Below are 17,999 nucleotides of genomic sequence, written 5' to 3'. Positions count from 1 at the left end.
TTGTCTTTGGAGTTTCTACAACACTTCCATTCTCCCTGTTTGTGTTTCTCTGTCTTTCTCTCTCTCACTTACTCACTCACTTTGGGTCTCTGTGTCATGATTATTTGGAGGGGGGGGGATAAGATACTTTGGAGTTTGACCCCTGAAAGGCTGATAAGGAAGCAGCTCAGCCCGACTCCTCAGCGGCATCAAAGGCAGGACCAATGAATCCAAGAGCCCTGCATATAAATTCCCCCTTTCACGCCTGTGAACTGGTGAAAGAGCCTTATTGAATCCTCTCCGCTGGAATCTGGAAGCCACCCTGCGGACTGGCAGGAGGCTGGTCGCCTGGAGCATGAGGCAGGAGGGAGCCCCGAGGAGCATGGTAAGTCTTCGCTCCTGGCTTGGATCTGTGGGAGCACTTGAACACTCGGGGTGCATCTCAAAAGGCCCGGGGGGGCTGACTGCCAGGCCCAGGGGTGCCGCTGGTAGGAAAGCCTAAAGTGAGTGGCAAGAACAGCGGCCGCATGGGACGGCTGGCTCTCTCAGTCCAGGGGATTCCTTTCAATGCCTGGTTGGCCCTCGCACAGCGTGTCCCTCTGCGACTCAGTCTAGGCAGCAGATGGGAGAAGAAATGGCTGATCAAACTTGGGGCCCTCCTCAACTTCCTCTGTGCTGAGTCAAAGGACAGGGAGGATGCCCAGATGTTCTTCAAGAGGGCAGGTGTGGGGCCAGGTGGACAGGCATTGCCACTCACCCTCCAACGCCATTCCCCTCCAGCTGCAGAAATACCCCCCCCTTCCCCTGGAATTGACTGCCGTTGGTGTTGGCAAGCGGGGCTAATCTTTGCGAATTGTAAGGCTGAGTTAAATCCATTTTTCCTCGTGTTAGAATCCCAGGCAGGAGTGGCTTCACTCTGCCCCATTCCCTTCCTCTTCGTTGCCAAATAGCTGCAAAAACAGCTGCAGGCAAGGACGTAGCCTTTAAAACACATCGCTGTTGGACAGAGGTGAAAAACAGTGAAATAGCAGAACTTCATTCTTAAAAGTAGCTTCGAATGGAAGAATGCTTTCTATTATTGTTGAAGTTACGCGGCATAAACTTTTGAGGATACGAGATGATTTTACAGAACAATGATCTTGCATTATTCCATTCCAACCTCTCAAAGGATCCAGCTAGATCAGTCTGTCTTTCCCCCCAACAGCTGGGGCACCCCTTGCTGGTCCCAGTCTCTGGCCCCAGGAAAGCTGCATCCTGAAGGGTTGTGCCAGTAATTTTCCTCAGTGGGACCCAAGTGAAAGGGACCTATTTGTCTGTCCTCTGTCATAGCAGCCGGCAGTGTGCCTGACGCTCTGGTGTTCCTTGGCCCCCTTCCTGAATATTTCCAGATCAGCCCTGCAGTGCAAAGCCTCCAGAATCTTCCAGAGTAACAGAGCTGGCACTTCTTCCAGTTCCAGGCAGGCCACAGAGAGATAAAGAAAATTGTGTCAACGTGCAAGGTGATGAGTTGGCTCTCAGCCTCAACCTCCAAGTGCCTCCTTAAGCCACAGAGAGAAACTTGTTTGTCTGCTCTCAGAAAACTCCCACACAACCCAACCCAACACAACACAAGGTGACGGGAACAGGAGTAGCCTCCAAAAACTTATTTTCTGGGACTCTGTTCCCAGCCTTGGACTCAGCAGATAAGACCTCTGCTTGTGGTGGGACCTCTCTTCCTGCAGTTTCACCAGACTCCAGCACAAAGAAGGAAAGTAGGTATCTCAACAACTAGACCTTCTCACTGGATCCCAAAATCTTTGCAAATTATTTACTTTAGAGAAAGGATCCCTGTTTTCCTGTACCTAATTTAAGGTAAGTCAGTAAGAGAAGAAATGTGCTAAATTTGTGGAGGAAGTTTTTGTTATTGCTTCAAATGTTTGAGGGCTGACTCTGCACCAAAGCCCTGGGACTCCTTTGTATGATGTCATCCCTGAGAAACAGACCTGGGTTTGTTACTCCACTATTGCCTACTTTCTTATTAGTTACAGCAATTCAAGAAAGGGGCCAATGGCCCAGAGGGGTGAGTGGATGAAGTCCCTTGAATTGGAGGTTGGGGGGTGTTTAAATTCCTGCCCTGAGAAGCGGTTGCACCTGACGGACTCTAGATCCCCATCCAACGGGAGGGTTCTAGGTTCCAGCTGCTCATTGCATCTAAAAAGCCAACTCCGAAGACTTGGCTAACTCAGAAGATTAACTGTGTTTTGGTTGTCGGTCGAGACAGAGCAGAGAAGTTTCTGTGGCTTCCTGCAGATACGGTAGCCTCGGCTACTTGCCACATAGCTCGATCTACAGATTGCATTTGATATAGTGCAACTGAGCTCCAGGAGTATGAACATTAGAACCGAGGCATTCTGTCTCAACATGCCAACAATTGGCCCATTCTCCCAGCGCTGTTATTTTTTCCCGCTCTCTCTCTCTCTCTCTCTCTCTCTCGCAGAATTGAAAAGCAAATAAAGTTGGCCAAAAGCAAATAAATTGACCTTTGCATCATGTTAGCCAGTCGGTCTAATTTAGAATTGGTCACAATAACTTTTTTTTACCTGCCGTCGCGAATAAACAGAACTCCTGCTGGATCAAACCCAGAGCAAGAGTGCCGGACTAATGGGCAGAGTTGGCTCTCCGCAAGGGTGGGCCTGACTTCGCTCGCCTTTTTGTCCCGCAGATCCACGTGCTGGGCAGACGAGGCAGCTGGCAGCCAGGGCAAGCAGCAGTGATGGAGCCTAGCGGTACCAGCCCAACGTCTCCCCCCTCCAACAGCTGGACTGCCTTCCCCCAGCAGACCTTGGAGGCCGTTGATATTGTTGTTCTGGTTTTGTACTTCGTCTTTGTTTTGGCTGTGGGCCTGTGGGTAAGCAAAGGAGGGCTGCCTCTGGGGGATCGGCTGGGCAAGCGAAGCTGAAGACTCTGTTGGACTCTGCAAGTGTTTTTTAGGGAGAGCTTCCAAATGTGATCACTAGTTCTCCTTAGGCGCCATAGCGGGGGGGGGAGGGTCTTCCTGGGAACACAGCATCCAATGTTTCGGTCAGTTTTTATTAGTCATAAATTCAGCTGATATCCAAAAGCAAACACTCCTGTCTTAAGACCCAACCCAGCTGTGTCTTCTAACGACAGTCAGGGCAACCTTTTCATGGGAATAGAATAGAATAGAATAGAATAGAATAGAATAGAATAGAATAGAATAGAATAGAATAGAATAGAATAGAATAGAATAGAATAGAATAGAATAGAATAGAATAGAATAGAATAGAATAGAATAGGAGAGGAGAGGAGAGGAGAGGAGAGGAGAGGAGAGGAGAGGAGAGGAGAAGAGAAGCTGGAAGGGACCTTGGAGGTCTTCTAGTCCAGCCCCCTGCTCAAGCAGGAGAACCTGCACCATCTCAGACAAATGGTTGTCCAATCTCTTCTTAAAAACCCTCCATTGCTGGAATATTCACAACTTCTGGAGGCAAGCTGTTCCACTGGTTAATTGTTCTCACTGTCAGGAAACTCCTCCTTAATTCTAGGTTGCTTCTCTCCTTGATTAGTTTCCATCCATTGTTTCTTGTCTTCTGGTGGCTTGGAAAATAGGTTGACGCCCCCAATTCTTCTTTGTGGCATCCCCTCAAATACTGTAGTTCTGCTATCATGTCACCCTTGGTCCTTCTTTTCTCTCAACTGGCAGTACCCAAATCCTGCAACTGTTTCTTTGCCCTTTCTCGGCTGTGCAGCCCTGTGGTGGGTGGGAGGCAGTGGCATCATAACATCACCTAAGCTGGGGATTTCTTTTTGCCCAACTCGGGGCATTTGTGGATGGTAGCTGCAACTGCAGCTGCCAGCTTGACTTTTTTGACCTCCCCAGAGAAGCCTCAGTTCCTACTCCTCAGTTGGGGGAACAAATCTAGCTTTGCTCTGGAGCTGTTGTTGACATTGAGCAGAGGCAACATTCCAAACACAGAGATGGGCCAAGGCAGGACAAAATTGAAGTGCAAATTAATTGATCTCAGTTCTCAGTCAACTAAACGGAGTGTAATTCGTTGGATTGCTCTCAATGTGCTTAGCAGTCTTTCTCTTCTGTCCCTTTTAGTGCCAGCTCTGGGGCCAAAGTCCTCTGGGGCCATTAAGGTCTGCAGAAGAGCTGTGCACCCTGGGATGTCCCTCCCTCTTCTACATGTTCACCTGAGGTGGCTCTTTTTTGGAGCAGATGATGGTGGACAAACGTCACGTAGCTCAGGGATTAAATCTGTGGTTTGTTCCTGTTCTGGAGGGCACATCACAACAGCTGCTGTTCTTCTGGATCAGGCCAAGAATAAAGTGCGGCTTAACCTGTGACTAGAATTACCCAAATTCCACAAATATCTATCCCATTAAGCAAAATACCTTCTGTAAATGCATTAGTGTCCCACTTCACAAGTTTTGTGGCCAGATCCTGGGTCAAGTAAAGCCTTTTCCCATCCCACATGGTTTGCAGAGATTAACACTTGCTAAACATGTCACAATTCCTGCTGTGAAAGGCAGGCTTTGTCATTCTTGTGGCATTGTTCATCGTCTGACGAGCCTTGTAGTTCAACTGTAGATGTTGCCAAGTTAAGTGAAAGAGGATCCTTGCCCTTGATCAATGGAATCCAGGAACTCTTTCTTTTCTCCTGGCACCCTCTGCCAGGTCAGAGTGCCACCCCCTTGGCCTGGAGCCTATGCAAAGCCAGCAGTCAGATTATGACATATAGTTTCATGGCTCCCGGCTCACTTGTTTGCACAACGGGCCAAGCCAAGGCTACTCTGTTCAGGCTCTGCTAAGCTGCCAACTTCATGGCACTTTGGTGCACAGCTGGCCTACCAAGAGGGCTGCATCCTGCCTCAAATGTATTCTAAGGGATTCCCCTTCCAAAGAACTCTGACTGTCTCTGCAAGGACACCTGCAAAGTGCCAGGCGCCCCTCCCTACCTCTCAGCTGTGGCTCTGTGGCCCATCTGGGCCCAACGTCTAAGGCAAACTGGTTCTGTGATGGGCGCTTTTCCATGAATTATAATCACCAGTCTCAACACTGGATATTGTGCTTGACATGCAAACTAACCAAGGAGAGAAGCAACCTGGAACTAAGGAGGAATTTCCTGACAGAACAATTAATCAGTGGAATAGCTTGCCTCCAGAAGTTGTGACTGCTCCAACACTAGAAGGTTTGAAGAAGAGACTGGATAATCATTTGTCTGAAATGGTATATGTCCTCCTGCCTGAGCAGGGGGCTAGACTAGAAGACCTCCAAGTCCCTTCCAGCTCCTATGCTATCCTATCCTATCCTATGCTATGCTATGCTATGCTATCCTATCCTATCCTATCCTATCCTATCCTATCCTATCCTATCCTATCCTATCCTATCCTATCCTATCCTATTCTATTCTATTCTATTCTATTCTATTCTATTCTATTCTATTCTATTCTATTCTATTCTATTCTATTCTATTCTATTCTATTCTATTCCACTCTACTCTACTCTATTCCCATCCCATTCTCTATTCTATTCTATTCTATTCTATTCTATTCTATTCTATTCTATTCTATTCTATTCTATTCTATTCTATTCTATTCTATTCTATTCTATTCTATTCCATTCCAAGATTCCATTCCAAGATTCCATTCCAAGATTCCATTCCAAGATTCCATTCCAAGATTCCATTGGAAATGCTCAAGCAGCAAGCTGAAGGTCTAAAACAGGTTCCTCCCTCGACTGAGGGAAGGCTTTCTTCCTCCTTTGTGTCTCTTTCAAGATCCTGAAACAGGAAGCCCCAGGAATTACCCCAGAGTCAAATGGGACCCTTTCCATATTCACTCCTACTTGCCTGTTTTTTATGGGTGGGGGAATTGTAATTTATGGCACCGTCCATATTCTCAGCAAATGAACTCATTGTCTTTTAATATTTCAGTCAATGTGGAAGACAAAACGAAGCACCGTTAAGGGTTACTTCCTAGCTGGGGGCGAGATGGCCTGGTGGCCGGTAGGTTATCTCCAATTTCAGCTTGTCCGAAATGTTTTGCTTCCTGAGAGATTTGTGTGTGTGTGTGGGGGGGGGGGGGAATTACACAAAACATTTGTGTAATCTTTTGCTGAGGCCCCTGCCTGGACTAGTTGCTGAAGTTTTCTGGGCAACATTTTCAGAAATGGTTGCCTATCATTGTCTTCTTCTGCCTAGGGCCGAGAGAGAGGGACTGGCCCAAAGTCACCTAGCTGAGACAGAACTAGAACTCACCATCTCCCGGTTTCTAGCCAGCTGCCTTCACCACAACAAAGTGACTCCTGATACAAGAGATAGAGCTGTCCTTTCGTTCCCTGTTTTCTCTACTTTGAAAGTGTCAACTGGTTTGTGGTTCGAGCCACCGAGAACCAACTTCCACACCCAGACCTAAGTCTGAAGGAGCCGGACAAGCCTCTCTAGCTGATAGACCAGATGTTGCTAAAGGCCAGGTTGTCTGAACCTGTACAAACCAGGAAGAGCGGTCAGAGTGTCCGCTTCTCTAGCAGGAGTCTCCAAACCTGGCAACTTTAAGAATTGAGACTTGAATTCTGGGAGCTGAAGTCCACAAGTCTTAAAGGTGCTTTTTCAGGAGGCAACTGGACTTCCTTGTTTTTCTTTGAAGATGTTTCGCTTCTCATCCAAGAAGCTTCTTCAGCTCTGACTACTACTAGATGGTGGGAAGTGGAGGGATTTATATTGCTTGCAGACAGCTGGTCATTTGCATTCGTTTAGAGAGTCATTGGGGCCATTTGCCTGTGCCTGCCTTCAGCAGGGAAGGGACCCAGGGCAGAGAACACCCTGCAGCCAAGAAGGCTCCACACACATTTGCACCACTCAGGTGACCCTGAGGACAGACAAGCCTTCAAGTGGCCTCAATGACTTTCTAAAAGAATGCAAATGACTTGCAAGGAGTATAAATATCCTTCCATTCCCCACCATCCAGTCAGAGCTGAAGAAGCTTCTTGGATGAGAAGCGAAACGTCTTCAAAGAAAAACAAGAAAGTCCAGTTGTCTCCTGAAAAAAAACCTTTGGGACAACCCTGACCTGGACTGACTGAGCACCTCCACAGACACAAGTCTTAAAGTTGCCAAGTTTGGAGACCCTTGTCGTTAAAGTGTCAAGAGAAGCATCCCAAAGGAGAAACTGGGACTTGGGTCAGGACAAGTGATCCAGAAACCCTTCAGTCCTCTCCATGTGATGACAGACTTTGCACTCAAGGCAGGTTTAGATGGTACCTGAGATTCCCACCGAACTGATCCCTGGCTTCTTTTCACAGGTGGGGGCCTCCCTGTTTGCCAGTAATGTTGGCAGCGGGCATTTCATTGGCTTGGCTGGCTCTGGTGCGGCCTCTGGAATTGCTGCCACGGCCTATGAATGGAATGTGAGTATCGCTTTTATGGTCCTCCTGCCAGCATTGAGTGTTAACAGCAGCAGTCCCAGGGTGAGGGAAGGCCTCTTCCTCTGACCAGTTGCTTTGCATCACCCACCCCACAGTGGTTCTATTCTCCAGTTTATTCTGCAATCCCAGTGCAGGATTATAACTGTACTGCTCCTTAGGGTTGAGGGGGGAAAGGAGGTGTGAATGTTGTACCCTGTGCTCCATCACTGGAGGTTTCCAAGAAGAGACTGCTTCTGCTTGAGCAAGGGGTTGGACTAGACCAGGGGTAGGCCACCTTGGCTCTTTTATGACTGGTGGACTTCAACTCCCAGAATTCCTGAGCCAGCATGGCTCAGCTTGGAAACCTCTCTCTTTCCCCTCAGCATGGCTGGCTCAGGAATTCTGGGAGTTGAAGTCCACCAGTCATAACAGAGACAAGGTTGCCTACCCCTGGACTAGAGGATCTCCAAGGTCCCTTCCCACTCTATTATTCTATGTTCTGTGTTCTATGTCTGGACAGCTATTTGTCCAGAACAGCGTAGGGTCTCCTGCTTGGGTCAAAGGTTGGACTAGAAGACCTCCAAGGTCCCTTCCAACTCTGTTATTCTGTTATTCTGACTTAGTCACACCTGGAGAGCTTGCAGGCCTATCCCAGCAGGGTCGGGTTTGGTAGGTCAGTTGCATCCAGTTGAGCTTTTGGGACTCTGTCACCTGAGTCATCTTTGGCTCCCTTTTCAAATCCTCCTAAAATGGACCACATTGATTGGGGGGGGGGCTGCTAGAAGTCTACAGCTGGAGACGTAAAATGAAGCTGAATTTGCTTGTGGAAACCCTCGGCCAGCAGCTGTTGGCCTGCCCTGCCAACGGATAGTGGGTGAGGTGCCCCGTAGGTCTGCTGGTTTTTGAGGGGAGGGGGCTTCCATTTTTCTAATGGCTCTGTGGTCTCTCCTAGGGAATGTTTTGTGTCCTGGTGCTGGCATGGCTGTTTGTTCCCATCTACCTTGCAAGTGGGGTGAGTAAGTCAGCACTCAGAATGCCTCCTCTGCTCTCCTGCAGAGTCACGTCCTTCTTGATCACACCTGCTTTCTTCCACCTTCACCTTCACCTGAGAAGGGCCATGTGCAACCCAGCCATATGGCAGAGCCTCTGGGATTTTGCTCCCTTTCCAAAGGGGCTAGAAATGCCTTCCTTCCTTTCTTGAAGCGCTTGGAGCAAGCCCGTCTCTCTCTCTCTTTGCCCTGTTGCGCCCATCTGCAAGCATCCCTGGGTCTTAGCATCTTTAGAGGCCTCCAAGGTGGCTTGTATCCCATAGTATCCTATTTCAAGATGCTCATGCAGGCAACGGAGGGCAGGTGGAGCTGGTCCATGCTGCTGGTCTGGATTTGATGGTTTCTGTCATCCCCCTCCCACTCCTCATTCCTCAGTCCCTGAAATCCTGGGGCCTGTGTGGCAGGGACCCTCCGGCCCAGTGGCTGCTGCCTGCCTGGCTTCCTCTCCTCCTGCAGTTTCTAACTAGCCACAGCTAAACCCTGCTGGCCAACTGGCTGGCTCTGGGCATTGATGTCCTGGCTGCAAAGATGGCGCCAAGACAGTTTGCTAGATGACAGCCAAGAAATGTTCATTTCCTGGCTGTCATTAGGTCAAATGATCAAGTGGTTGACTTTGATATTTTTTTTAAAAAAAAAAGTACAATGGGAAAGGAAAAGAAAGGAGCTGCAGGCATGGAGTTACCCAGAGCTGGGCACTTGGAGGCGGCTGGCACTTCAGTCGGGGCAATCCCCAAGCTCGGCCAGTGGAAAGTTGTGCCTTAAAGCCCTACGGAGGGCGGTGCTGCGCAGACCCCTTCCAAGTATGCCATAGTGGCATATGGGGGGGGGGGTGTGCGGTGGGCATTTTGCAATTTCCTGCTGGTTTGGGGAGGGGAAGGAAAACTGGCAAAGCAGCCGTGTGGATGTAGCCTTTGTGTAGTCAGAATTGTTTCATGGTAGCCCAGAGCAGAGTTTCTTAACTTTGGCGACTTTAAGCTGTATGGAGTTCAACTCTCAGAATTCCCCAAGTGGGAGTTCAACTTCATACAGCTTAAAGTTGCCAGCGTTGAGAAGCCTTAGCCCAGAGGGAAGCGAGGGGGGGGGGCTTCTCGCACTACAATCCTTCACACCTGGACTGGGGATGATGGAGAACCCAGTGAACCTCTCACTAGATTGGGAAAGCTGAGCTAAATGCTGGAGGGTGCTGAGGGCCGGTGCACAAGGAGGGGAAAATGTTGTTGTTGTTGTTGTTAGTTGCGAAGTCGTGTCCGACCCATCGCGACCCTATGGACAATGTTCCTCCAGGCCTTCCTGTCCTCTACCATCTTCTGGAGTCCATCTAGGCTCACACCTACTGCTTCAGTGACTCCATCCAGCCACCTCATTCTCTGTCGTCCCCTTCTTCTATTGCCCTCAATCTTTCCCAGCATTAGGCTCTTCTCCAGTGAGTCCTTCCTTCTCATTAGGTGGCCAAAGTATTTGAGTTTTAGCTTCAGGATCTGGCCTTCTAAAGAGCAGTCAGGGTTGATCTCCTCTAGGACTGACCGGTTTGATCGCCTTGCAGTCCAAGGGACTCGCAGGAGTCTTCTCCAGCACCATAGTTCAAAGGCCTCAATTCTTTGGCGCTCAGCCTTTCTGATGGTCCAACTTTCACTGCCATACATTGCAACTGGGAAGACCATAGCCTTGACTATACGCACTTTTGTTGGCAGGGTGATGTCTCTGCTTTTTAGTGTGCTGTCTAGATTTGCCATGGCTTTCCTCCCGAGGAGCAAGCGTCTTTTAATTTCTTGGCTACAGTCCCCATCTGCAGTGATCTTGGAGCCCAGGAAAATAAAATCTGTCACTACCTCCATTTCTTCCCCATCTATTTGCCAGGAGTTGAGAGGGCCGGATGCCATGATCTTGGTTTTCTTAATGTTTAGTTTCAACCCAACTTTTGCACTCTCCTTCTTCACCTGCAACAAGAGACTCTTTAGTTCTTCTTCACTTTCTGCCATTAGAGTGGTATCATCTGCATATCTTAGGTTGTTGATGTTTCTTCCGGCAATCTTAATTCCAACATTTGATTCATCTAGCCCTGCCTTTCTCATGATGTGCTCTACATATAAGTTAAATAGGCAAGGCGACAGTATACAGCCTTGCCGGACTCCTTTCCCAATTTTGAACCAATCAGTGGTTCCGTGTCCAGTTCTCACTGTTGCTTCTTGGCCCGCATATAGATTTCTCAAGAGACAAATAAGATGGTCTGGTATGCCCATCTCTTTAAGGACTTGCCACAGTTTGTTATGATCCACACAATCAAAGGCTTTAGCATAGTCAATGAAGCAGAAGTAGATGTTTTTCTGGAACTCTCTAGCTTTCTCCATGATCCAGCGTATGTTAGCAATTTGATCTCTAGTTCCTCTGCCTCTTCGAAATCCTGCCTGTACTTCTGGTAGTTCTCGATCCACATACTGCTGGAGTCTAGCTTGTAGAATTTTAAGCATAACTTTACTAGCGTGAGAAATGAGTGCAATGGTGCGATAGTTTGAACATTCTTTGGCACTGCCTTTCTTTGGAATTGGAATGTAAACTGATCTTTTCCAATCCTGTGGCCACTGTTGAGTTTTCCAAATTTGCTGGCAAATTGAGTGTAGCACTTTTACTGCATCGTCTTTTAAGATTTTGAATAGCTCAGCTGGAATACTGTCACCTCCACTAGCTTTGTTGTTGCTCAGCTTTTCTAAGGCCCACTTCACTTCACATTCTAGGATGTCTGGCTCGAGGTCAGTGACCACCTCATTGTGATTATCAGGGACGTTAAGCTCATTCTTGTATAGTTCTTCTGTGTAATTTTGCCACCTCTTCTTAATCTCTTCTGCCTCTGTTAGGTCCCTGCCATTTTGGTCCTTTATCATGCCGATTTTTGCATGAAACGTTCCTTTCATCTCTCCAATTTTCTTGAAAAGATCTCTGGTCCTCCCTATTCTATTGTTTTCTTCTATTTCTTTGCATTGTTCATTTAAGAAGGCATTCTTATCTCTTCTAGCTATTCTTTGGAATTCTGCATTTAATTGGGCGTATCTTTCTTTTTCTCCCTTGCCTTTCGCTTCCCTCCTTTCCTCAGCTATTTGCAAAGCTTCCTCAGACAGCCATTTTGCTTTCTTGCATTTCTTTTTCTTTGGGATGGTTTTGGTTGCTACCTGTTGTGCAACGTTGCAAACCTCTGTCCATAGTTCTTCAGGCACTCTGTCTATCAGATCTAATTCCTTAAATCTATTTGTCACCTCTACTGTATATTCAACAGGGATATGATTTAATTCATACCTGACTGGCCTAGCACTTTTCCCTACTTTCTTTAATTTAAGCCTAAACTTTGCAACAAGAAGCTCATGGTCTGAGCCACAGTCAGCTCCTGGTCTTGTTTTTACTGACTGTATAGAGCTTCTCCATCTTTGGCTGCAGAGCATATAGTCAATCTGATTTCTGTGTTGACCGTCTGGTGATGTCCATGTGTAAAGCCGTCTCTTGGGTTGTTGGAAAAGAGTGTTTGCTATGACCATCGTATTCTCTTGACAAAATTCTATCAGCCTGTGCCCTGCTTCATTTTGTACTCCAAGGCCAAACTTGCCTGTTATTCCCGTTATCTTTTGGCTTCCTACTTTAGCATTCCAATCCCCCATGATGATAAGGACATCATTTTTGGGTGTTAGTTCTATAAGGTGCTGTAGGGCTTCATAGAACCGGTCAATTTCATCCTCTTCAGCACTGGTGGTTGGGGCATAGACTTGGACTACTGTGATATTGAATGGTTTGCCTTGGATTCGAACTGAGATCATTCTGTCATTTTGAGGATTGTATCCCAGTACTGCTTTTCCTATTTTTTTTATTGACTATGAAGGCTACTCCATTTCTTCTGAGGGATTCTTGCCCGCAGTAGTATACCTGATGGTCATCTGAATTAAATTCACCCATTCCTGTCCATTTTAGTTCGCTGATACCTAAGATGTCGATGTTTAGTCTTGTCATCTCTTGTTTGACCACGTCCAGCTTTCCTTGATTCATGGATCTTACATTCCAGGTTCCTATGGAGAAAAAATCTTTACAGCATCGGACTTTCCTTTCACCACCAGACATATCCACAGCTGAGCGTCCTTTCGGCTTTGGCCCAGTCGCTTCATTCTTTCTGGCGCTACTAGTACTAGTCCTCTGCTCTTCCCCAGTAGCATATTGGACGCCTTCCAACCTGAGGGGCTCATCTTCCAGCGTCATATCGTTTTGCCTTTTGGTACTGTCCATAGGGTTTTCATGGCAAAGATACTGGAGTGGGTTGCCATTTCCTTCTCCAGTGGATCACGTTTTGTCAGAACTCTCTGCTATGACCTTTCCGTCTTGGGTGGCCCTGCACGGCATAGCTCATAGCTTCATTGAATTACGCAAGCCCCTTCGCCACGACAAGGCAGTAATCCATGAAGGGGTAGGGAAAAATAGGTACTTCAAATTTCCTACAGAGAGCAAATGGGTTGCAAAACAGAGGAAGAGCCTTTTAGCCTGAATTCATTTGAGAATTGCTAGTTGTGCGCCTAACCGAGGGGTGGGGTGGGGGTTAGCTCCTAATTTCACAAGGGGTCTTTCTCCTTGCATAAAGAGGCTTAGATTGGATTTATAGGACTGTGTTTTCGGCAGGCTGCTTTGCAGCTGGGGTGGGGGGCTGGGGGGGAAGGGGCAGTGGCTGGCATAGTCAGTGGCATAGAAAGCCTACTAGGAACACGTCCACAACATACTTTTCCCCCCACACACACACACACTTTCTCTTTTCCAGACCTCCAGGAAGCCCCTGATAGGGACTGGTCTTCAATTACAGGTAGTCCTCGGCTTACAACCACAACGGAGCCCAAACTTTATGTTGCTAAGTGAAGCATTTGTTCAGTGAGCTTTGCCTCATTTTACAATCTTTCCTGCCACGGTTGTTCAGTGAGTCCCTGCAAGTCTTAAGTTAGTAACACGCTTGTGAAGTGAATTTGGCTTCCCCGCTGATTCTGCTTGCCAGAATGTCGCAAAAGGGGATCGATCATGTGACCCTGGGAGACCCTGCGATTGTCATAAATAGGAGCCAGTTGCCGTGCATTGCCATTTTCATCAGGTGACCCTGGGGATGCTGCAACTGTCATAAATGTGAAAAAATGTCAAAGGTCACTTTTTTCAGCGCCGTTGTAACTTTGAACTTTTGCAAGTCGAGGACTTTCTGTAATTATTTTAATCAATTTAAGTGGCCATCTTCTTGCCAGAGTGACTCTGAGCAGCTAGCAAGAGATTAAAAGCCAAGCCAAATAGCAATAATACTTAGACTTATATACCACTGCACAGTGCTTTTCAGCCCACTCAAAGTGGTTTACAGCGTCAGCCTATTGCCGCCAGCAATCTGCATCCTCATTTTACCGACCTGGAAAGGCTGGAAGGCTGAGTCAATCTTGAGCCGGTCAGGATTGTACTACTAGCAGTGGGCAGAGTTTGCCTGCAATACTGCATTCTAACCACTGTGCCACCATGGCTCTTAATAGAGGCTAAAGAGGTCTTTAGTAAGCTTGTAGTAGGGAATAAAAGGGTCTTTAGCAGGCACTCGCTAGGGGCTAAAGAGGTCTTCTGTTGCTGGGGAAGTTGCAGATTGGAGAGGTGAAGGGTGAGGGCTGTGAAATAATTAATCTCCCAGACGGTTTTGCATAAATTCCAGCAATCACCAAAACATCAAGGCTTTTGTTTGGTAAAGACTTCCTCCTTTTCATCTTTCCCAGGTTACAACCATGCCAGAGTATTTGCAGAGACGGTTTGGTGGCAAAAGGATTCAGATCTTCCTTGCAATTCTCTACTTGTTTATCTATATATTCACCAAAATTTCAGTAAGTAAGGAGACGAGAGGAGACAGAACAGAACTGGCTTGGAAAGAGTAGGTCAACATAGGCTTCCTAAGTGACTTTTGATGTTTCTCGTGCATTGTGGCAGCCAGTAGAGCGGCAAACCAACAGATACAGGAGGGAACTGGGGAGGTGCTGCGTCCAGGGCCGATGTGGGCATGGAAGCCGCATCTGTAGGCAGCTTCTTTCCGAAGGCTCACTCCGCAGGCTCACTATCCTCAGGAATGCGCCTGTGAGCTAAGGAAACGTCGGCGAGAGAACAAGGGGCTTCAGAGGGAGTGGGGGTGCCCTGATGGCCCTCCCTGTTAAGCAAAACATGGATCTCCCTGGAACGCACGCCCACTCCTGCTCAAAAGTCCCATTTTGGCAATTTAGATGCAAAATGCAGCACATCCCTAGAAGAAACGTTTCTGAACATGGCGATTAGCTTGCCTACAACTCTGAAGCAGCTGGGGTGCCCCCCCAGCTTCTCCCCCCCCCAGTGCAAGGTCAGCTTCTGGGAGGAGATTTTTGGCTGCCTCCCTTGTGGCTTTGGCAAGACATGCTGTGCCTACTTCAGGGGTTCTCAACCTTTTTGAATGACCGGCACAACAGTAACCGTAGCAGCGTTCGTTTAGCAACTGTTCAAAGTTACATCAGTGCTGAAAAAAAAGTGACTCGTGACCAGTCCTCACACGTACAACTGTCGTAGCAACTCTGCGGTCATGTGATCAGGATTTAGGCATTTGGCCACCAGCCTGTGTATTCACGAGGGCTGCAGCATCCCTGGCTCAAGTGATTGAGGTTTGAGAGCTTCCCAGCCGACTTCTGACAGGCAAGGTCAACAGCGGGAGCTGGATTCACATGTCATGACTGGCTGGTTCACTTAACAACCATCTTGGCAGGAAAAAAAAGGTTGTAAAATCAGGTGTGCCTCGCTTAACCACAGAAATCCTGGTTCCAGGACTAGCTGTAGTTCTGTGGCACACTGGAACTTTATTAATTATATATACATATTTTCAAAAGTGGGAGACAAGGTTTGAAGCTATGCTGCTTTTATTAAGATATAGTTAGGATTTAGGAGAGGAGAGCCAGTCTTGTGGCAGGCTAGAAATAAGCAGACTGGTTGAGGACCGCTGGCAAACTACAGGTACCACAAATGACTTTAATGTATATAGACATGCTTCCCCAGGGCAACATTTTGATTACCAAACATAAGGATTTCAGTACAGGTAGTCCTCGATTTACGGCCACAGTGGAGCCTAAACTTTCTGTTGCTAAATGAGACATTTGTTAAATGAATTTTGCCCCATTTTTATGACCTTTCTTGCCACAGTTGCTAAGTGAATCACTGTGGTTGTTCAGCTGGCAACACAGTTGTGAAGAGAATCTGCCTTCCCCATTGGCTTTGCTTGTGAGAATGTCGCAAAAGGGGATCACATGATCCCGGGACATTGCGACCATCTTAAATATGAGTCAGTTGTCAAAGCATATGAATTTTAATCACGTAACCCTGGGGACACTTCAGCAGTCATAAGTGTGAAAAGCGGTCATCAGTCACTTTTTTCAGTGCCGTTGTAACTTTGAATGGTCACTAAATGAAGTGTTGTAAGTCGAGGACTACGTGTTTTACAAGTCTTCCAGAGTCATGTCCTTGATCAGGATACGAAAGGAATCTAGGATTTGGATCACAGATCCATTCCAGAAAGTTTGCAGGGAGGGTAGAACCACTCATAACATTTCCACCAAGAACTGTTTCCCAAGAGTTCTAAAACTGACTCTGGAGACAACACAGGGAGAAGCTCTAAGCATGCTAATAGTCACACCATTACTTTGGCTGGCTTGTGTAGTAGCATCATACAACCACTCAAGAAAAAAAATGGATTAAAAGCATTGCTTTAAAATAAAATCACAAAGCACCGGAGTTAAAGCTTTTAATATTAAGGAGATGTCCAAATTTGTGGGCCCGAGTCCAGAATCTCCCTCCTTATCTGATTTGTTTGTTGCTGCTTTTCTAGTGCTGGTATCCATCTATTTGTTTTGTTCTTAACTGAAAATTTATTTCCCAGATAGAGATGTAAGGGAAATGCTCACGCCAATGGAACGTGTTGCGTGTGTGGACAGGCAGGCACAGAAGATGCCCAGTTCTATCATCTAGTCGTTGACTCTTGTGTTTGACTACTCACATTTAATGAGTAACTGGCTAACCTTTTACTTCAGTCACTTATTAACCACAGAAGACACTCAATCCCATCAAGAGAAAGATGCTACTTCAGCTGGGTTGGGTATGAATCCCAACATTTGGTTTCTATCCAAAATGTTACAACTTCTGCCCAAGTTTTAAACTCTGATAGTTAAGAGGATGCAGTCTTTTCAAACTGGGCTTTCAGAATAGAGCTGGAAGGGATCTTGGAGGTCTTCTAGTCCAACCCCCTACTCCAGCAGGAGACACTAACCGTTTCAGACAAGTGGCTGTCCAGTCTCTTTTTAAAAACTTCCAGTGATGGAGCACCCACAATTTCTGGAAGCAAGTTGTTCCACTGGTTAATTGTTAATTAAGTTTCTCCTTAATTCCAGGTTGCTTCTCTCCTTGATTAGTTTCCATCCATTGTTTCTTGTCCTGCCTTCTGGTGCTTTGGAAAATAAGTTGACCCCCTCTTCTTTGCAGATACTGGAACGCTGCTGTCATGTCACCCCTAGTTCTTCTTTTCTCTAAACTGGCCATACCCAGTTCCTGCAACCGTTCCTCGTATGTTTTAGTCTCCAGGCCTTTAATCATCTTAGTTGCTCTTCTCTGCACATTTTCCCCCCAAAGTCTCAACATCCTTTTTGTAATGTGGTGACCCAAACTGGTCACCACATTACAAAAAAGAGTAAATGACTACAAACCCACTGAAAGAGGACAGCTGTGTCATTCTAGGGCAGCAAAAGATTCCCCCCCCCCCATAAAATCAGGGTTGTTACATTCACCCCAAATCTGTGCCAAAGTTCTGAACTGCTTTTTACCAGTTCTATTTGACCAAGCTCAATGGCAGGCGCCATGTCCTTAAATAATTCTCCTCAACGGCTTTGCTGCACTGTGACTCCATTTTCTACTCACATAGTTAAGAGTTTAAGACATTTCTAATCAGCTTCAGAGGAAACATTTAAAAACATCTAGCCTTATTCTGTTCACCCAGTGACAATATTTTGTGCCAGTTTTGTACCACTGAATTGCACCCACACACATTCTTAGTCCCAGCTTGAAAATAATGGGACGCTGAATAACTGGAAGTTTTTTCTTGTAATTTATTGTTTGCAACTCATGTACCAAGGAATCTCAAGAATTTTTTTTAACTTTCTATGTAAATCTATCTTAGTTGTGATGTAAAAGGAAAAAAAAACAAGTTCAAATGCTTAAGCCACTTCTAAATGCATCAGTGTAGAAATATCTTTTAGTTTTGGTAACAACAGCAATCAATTCAGTAGTATTAAAAAGTTTAATAGGAACTGTGGGTGGCAGAGTGGCTCACGGTTAGGATGCTGGAGAGCCAGCAGCCCAGGTTCAAGACCCAGCATCCCATGACAGGTGAGCTCCCCACCTCACCTCACCTCCTGCCAGCCTAGCAGTTTGAAAGCATGCAAATGCAAGTAGATACCATGTTTCCCCGAAAGTAAGACCTACCCAGAAGATAAGCCCTAGCTTGATTTTTGAGGGTGGGCCTAATATAAGCC

The 17,999-nt window shown here is 46.7% G+C and overlaps 1 protein-coding gene across 1 annotated transcript in view; it reads left to right on the top strand.

The window, feature by feature from the left end:
* Positions 1-1,604: 1,604 nt before the first annotated feature.
* The window catches only part of SLC5A11 (solute carrier family 5 member 11), a 42,870-nt gene continuing 26,475 nt past the window's right edge, over positions 1,605-17,999 (top strand). The window contains exons 1-6 of the mRNA XM_081338121.1: positions 1,605-1,830; positions 2,681-2,866; positions 5,916-5,987; positions 7,283-7,387; positions 8,337-8,396; positions 14,187-14,291. Of these exons, the coding sequence (XP_081194247.1) occupies positions 2,732-2,866; positions 5,916-5,987; positions 7,283-7,387; positions 8,337-8,396; positions 14,187-14,291 (477 nt within the window). The 5' untranslated portion in view covers positions 1,605-1,830; positions 2,681-2,731. The remainder of the gene's footprint in view (positions 1,831-2,680; positions 2,867-5,915; positions 5,988-7,282; positions 7,388-8,336; positions 8,397-14,186; positions 14,292-17,999) is intronic.

The sequence above is a fragment of the Vipera berus genome, assembly GCF_964194415.1.
Source record: "Vipera berus genome assembly, chromosome: 13".
In the NCBI taxonomy this organism is placed as follows: domain Eukaryota; kingdom Metazoa; phylum Chordata; class Lepidosauria; order Squamata; family Viperidae; genus Vipera; species Vipera berus.
The sequence above is the reverse complement of the archived record's forward strand: the minus strand, read 5'-3'. Positions and strand labels throughout refer to the sequence as shown.